Consider the following 5,409-nt stretch of genomic DNA (forward strand, 5'->3'; position numbering starts at 1 on the left):
CAAAGCAGCTGGCGCAGCAACCGCGAGACACTGACCGTGGAACGGAGCGGCTGGGTTCGAGTACATTGCTACGGTAATGAGAGGTGGAGCATCGCTCCACGAGCCGCCATTGATATGCTGAGTTGCCAAGGTGGGCATGACACGCCTGAAGATGATGAAGAAGGAGGAGAAGAAAATGACGAAGAAGAAGCTGAAGAGCGAGGCTAAACACAACACCACTCTATTGACAAACTAATTGAGATTGAGATTTGAGATGAATTTAGTCAACTGGTAATGGGCCTACTACAGGACAATGTGCCCGGAGTGACATGCTCCCCAAGGAAAAGCTACCATGGGCGCAAGTTCCGCGCCAGCCCTGAAACAGGCAACCCCAATGCAGCTGTAAGGTCGATTAGCTATACCTTGTGACTAGAATGTACTTGACTGGATGCCTTTCTCCACGTGACATTTGGTTCGTCAGTGGCCAGGACCATACTTCGTGATATCGTAGTGACATATTTCACACTTGTAGGCTACTATTCTTTACGAACAGTGAACATGGAGTACAGAGTGACGCACACGCACATAATAAATTTTAATTATAGGGGGAGAATAACAGTGCACTATTACTATGCGGTGTGGCATTCTGGTGGATCGCAGACCTTGCTCATACATACACACATACATACACACATACATGTACATACATACATACATACATACATACATACATACATACGTACATACGTACAAAGAATAAGAGGACGAAAAAGTGTTTTAAAACCTTTTAAAACCTCTCTGTTTTACAAACATACATACACACTCATCTGTTGCAAGTCACCCTGACACATAGCATGTGTTGAGCATACGTATTATGACTTTGCTGCGATTTTGTTAGCCAAGCGTGTTACAATACATTTGCCTCAAACTCTGTACAGCGCGAATGCGCTTCAATCCTATCACCCCCCAGCAGACCCATCACGGAATACTGTTGATCAGAATCTTATCTCGCATATATTCCAAGCATGTACAAGCACCTTTCTGATCAATCCCGAACTCCTTGATTAAGTTTATAATGAGCTTGTAGCATCATTAATTAATAACGTTAGATAAAAGCAACAGGAAAGTCGAATCGGCAACACTTCATGCGTTGCTTTCCATTTTTATTTACCTCAACTAATTTTGATTTGGGACTTCTCACAATTCGGTGCTATTTTCGGTTTCCAATTTTTTCTCCGTTCACCTACATTCTCAACTGATTTTTAAATTCAATTCTAGAACAATTTCCGGAAAGCAGAGCGATGGCTCTCTTTCGGCGTGAGTTCTCTGCTGATTTTAGAATGACGATACCGATAGGGAAGCATCAAGAGATTGAAATTGGGTGCTAACTACGTTGGCAACTAGCGTAAATGATAAGTCTTACGGGACCAAATAGCGGCAGGACATACGGAGCTGGCGTACACAATAAGCAAAGAACGACAAGCTAAAAGGCAGATACTACAAGTAATAATCTCACGGCAATACCGTCTCTTCATCGTCCGTCCATAAAGCAACCTGCAGCTCCGCCACTCTCCCTCCTCCGTCTTCGAGGGGGCCATCGATGCGTAGCGAGATGTGAGGTGTCTCCAAGAGCTCCAACAATCCTTTCGGTCGAATTGAACACGATCGCTGAGTTTCGTGTACAGAGTATGTGTTGTAGTTTGTACCGGCCTCAAACGTCCCGGGAGGAGCTGAAATTTGTAAGGGTGCTGAGAAATGCCAGTGCTTCGGACACACTCTGCAGGAAAATGCTACGGGGAGACTTGAACCGAAGTATTATTGCTAACTGTTCTGCAGCTTGTTGTCATACATGTAATTGAACCACATATACACACAGTGACAGACTCCACACGTTACTGCGTGATATGTACAGTGCTGGCAACTAAAATCCAGCCCCTGAGCGGTGCGCTCACATCGCAAAGACCCAAAACGGGATGGTAAAACTACGAAACAGAGACCGCTAGAAAGTGAACCCACCGCTAAGGGGTCGGATTTCAGTTGCCAGCACTGTAGTGTAGATAAACTCAAGAAGGCCACCATTTAGTCCATTCTCGCCTACATGTACATGTACAAAGGGAACAACACTTGCTAATGAGTGCTGGCATAATTTATTCAATGCTGTGATGGCTATTGAAGTGGGCTTCCACTTCAGTACTTCAGGAACGGTCACAACTTGTTTCCCACAACGTAGCCAGTCGCATGCCATGAGGTGTTCAGCTGGTGTAAACATTCACATGCGGGGCACACCACCCGTTACAGAGAAGGAAAAACAATAACTGGGAGAGAAACTTATGATTCCCTACTGTTTGCCGTATTCAACCTTGAACTGGTGAGGGGATTGAACCTGATATTCGTGTTGGGGTGAAGTACATGAATGTGTACATGCGTGGTGTCGTTTGTGCCTTTACCCGTCCTCAGTACTTGCGCTGGAATTCCCGAATGATAATATGATTATGGTTCCTCCAGTTCGTGTCCTCTTCCCCTTTTGGAACCTTCCTTGAGTGCGTTTCAGTTTCTTGTTCTGTTTCGGTCACTTGTTGTCGTTGTTCTCGCATCAAAACAAGCCATACTGTGTAGTCATGTACAACACACAACTCCACTGGTCTATTGCGAATGTTCGCCGTTACATAGGTTTGGCGGCGCACCTCATGTGACGTCTGGTACCAAGCTACAGAGATATCGCTATCAACGGTTGGGAGGCTCCCTGCGCACCTGATGACACGAATTGTCCGTTCCATCCCGAGAGTATATAAAGTGTTGAGGAATGAACGAGCAATCAGATCTTACTTCTCCGCTAGAGTCACGATGGCTCAGTCAACAAAGTTCCTCCGTCTGCTGGTGACGTTTGTGGTAGTGGTGGAGTTGTTAGAGACCATTCACCTAGCCGAAGCGGGCATTCTCGACAGGGTCAAGAAGTGCGGCAAAAACAAGAAGAGCGACTACGAGTATGATGGTACTCTGGCGAGAAAGATGATGGCATACAGCGCCACGGCGTACGTCAAAGACCATGCCCTGATCCGGACCTGGTCCTGCTCGTTGTGCCAGGAGAACCTGGCTGGATTCGAGCCGTTGACGGTGATGGAAGACAAGGGTACGAGAGTTTCCTGCTACTCGGGGTATGACGCTGCCCTGAATGCCAATGTTCTTGTCTTTCGGGGAACAACAAAATCAGATTTCATAACCCACGTGCGTAATTGGATTACGAACATAGATTTCGTCCAAGTACGGCCCAACGCGCTGGGAGGAACGACGAAAATACCAGGATATGTCCACAAAGGATTCTACGTAGCATACAAAAGCCTGCAAACCGAAGTTTTGTGTAACATTATGACACTGAAAGCTGCTCATCCTGACGCCGAGCTGTACGTGACGGGGCATTCCCTTGGAGGCGCTCTTGCCGTAATGGCCACGATCGACATACGAGTCAGGGGAATCTACACAAATCCTATCATGATCAACTTCGGTACGCCGCGTGTGGGAAACAGTTGTTTCGGGCAGTACTTCTCCAAAAAGGTCCCTCGCCGTATCCGTGTGGCCCACCCAAAGGATCCGGTCACCAAACTTCCGCCTCCATGGCTATTTTATCGGCATGTGGGCCGTAAAGTCTTGGACAAGTCCACGAACGACCATCGCTCCTATCTCGGGTTCGACAGCATATCATCAAGACGTCGCCGCTCTCCTGAGCCAATCTCCGACGGCAGCTCTGGTTTTAACAGTACCCTCAAGCAGCTTTGATGTCACACATTCTCGCCAGGGCCTGCTTTCACAGAGAAGACGTTTCTCAGGTAATACTTTAATTTGCAGCTAGATTTAGAATCGCCACCCAACATGCATCCCCTGCCGCTGGTGGCCCTCTTTAAAAGGACACTGAACCAATCAAGCAAGATTCATGGGCTCTCAGCATTGACCAGGGATCGCCTGTGCGGACCTGCAACTCACCTCTTCTCTCGCACCTCCCCCCCCCCCCCCCACCACACTCCGTTCAACACCCTGGTGACAATTCGCCGACGGACACCTTTAGCGCAATCAATGATGTACATGTACATGTACGTTCTGCTGCTCTACTGCTTTTTCGGCTGCTCTACTTCTCACGGCCAATCACATAGCTAATGTAGTCATCACTTTCATCTGCCTTCGCGCACACCACGTTCAGATCATCAGATGTATGATTTCCCTCTTCATCATTCGGAGTACATTGAGCATGTTCTGCGCACTAGACCATCATTGCCCATGCGCTAGTGAGTGCTGGTGGCATAACATCTGCAAAGTGTATCGATTTCTGCATCGTACATAATAATTAGACGCAACATACACTGGTCTGCTTTTCGCTTGCATTGCATTGCTTATCTTATTATTCTGTGTAGACTTCTAGTGCCCCCGCCTTTTTGTAGCACAATCACCTAAACCAACAACAAAAACTTCTTTTAGGGACGTATCCGTGTGTTTTTGGAACTACATGTCGTACTAAAGTGTGCGGAATGGTGATGCATATCGGAAGAATAAGGTTTGAAAACGATGCGTAATTACATGGCAATGATTGGTTCGTCTTGGGACCAGCCGAAACAGGACGCTTGCAGGCGCCGACACGAACAATTCACCAGCCACACTCCACGACGACTACAACTACATGTACATGTACCAGGGAGTAGTAAAATACAGGGAGGTGACACGCCACTAATCGTGATTTTTGATGGGTGCCTCGCGCTTGTTTTTTTTTCTTTCGCAAAAAAAGATGATCTGCTGAATCAATCTTGAGTATTTGTCGAAGAACTAATTCCATGAAAAGGTCTATCCATCTCATGGAACAGCATTTGTTTTGCTCTTGTGATACATCTGTGTCATCGCCATATGGAAAGGTACCACCCTTCCGAAATTCGTCCCGATCGACGGCATGGAGCAATAGAACGAAGTTGATTTCCTTGAGAACAATACGTGTACGATTGGAGATGAAAAGCGAGTGCACCGATTTCGAAGTCGAAAAAATCTCTAGGACACCACACGATCGGCACTAATTTCTCCTCAGTTGTGATCAACCAGTACTTCTCTACCTTCTTTGTGATGATGAGCATTTCATATTATGGTATGCTAGAGATTCGGGAGTTCACTTTTCGGAATGAAATGTTCCTAAGTTTGTCAAGGATTGAAATGCGGGCTACGTCCTCGTAAACAGCTTGTATCGACACAGGAAAAATCTACGGCACGCAGGGATATCTTCCAAAGTGATACCAGTCTTGCTGGACTTCTATCCTGACATAGTGGTAGTTTGGTCGACTACCAAACTTTGTGAAGGCAGACAATTGTTGGAAATTCTCAGCGCTGAGTTTCTACGGGCTGCAGAAGGAGTCTCTTTGGCGGTAGGTATTTTACTACTCCCTGATCGAGAGAATCCTG

General features: G+C 46.6%; 2 protein-coding genes across 2 annotated transcripts in view; both read left to right on the top strand.

Moving 5' to 3' along the window:
• Positions 1–1,312, top strand: part of LOC135819780 (uncharacterized) — a 13,491-nt gene extending 12,179 nt beyond the window's left edge. Inside the window, exon 5 of the mRNA XM_065333050.1 lies at positions 1–1,312. This exon is cut by the window's left edge and continues 167 nt beyond it. Coding sequence (XP_065189122.1) covers positions 1–207 — 207 coding nt within the window. The 3' untranslated portion in view covers positions 208–1,312.
• Positions 1,313–2,696: 1,384 nt separating this feature from the next.
• LOC135819781 (uncharacterized) lies at positions 2,697–4,471 on the top strand. The gene has a single exon (XM_065333051.1). It carries the CDS (start codon positions 2,734–2,736, stop codon positions 3,751–3,753), a length of 1,020 nt encoding a protein of 339 aa, XP_065189123.1. The 5' UTR covers positions 2,697–2,733; the 3' UTR covers positions 3,754–4,471.
• The last annotated feature ends 938 nt before the right edge of the window (positions 4,472–5,409 follow it).

The sequence above is a fragment of the Sycon ciliatum genome, chromosome 6 (genome assembly GCF_964019385.1).
Source record: "Sycon ciliatum chromosome 6, ocSycCili1.1, whole genome shotgun sequence".
In the NCBI taxonomy this organism is placed as follows: domain Eukaryota; kingdom Metazoa; phylum Porifera; class Calcarea; order Leucosolenida; family Sycettidae; genus Sycon; species Sycon ciliatum.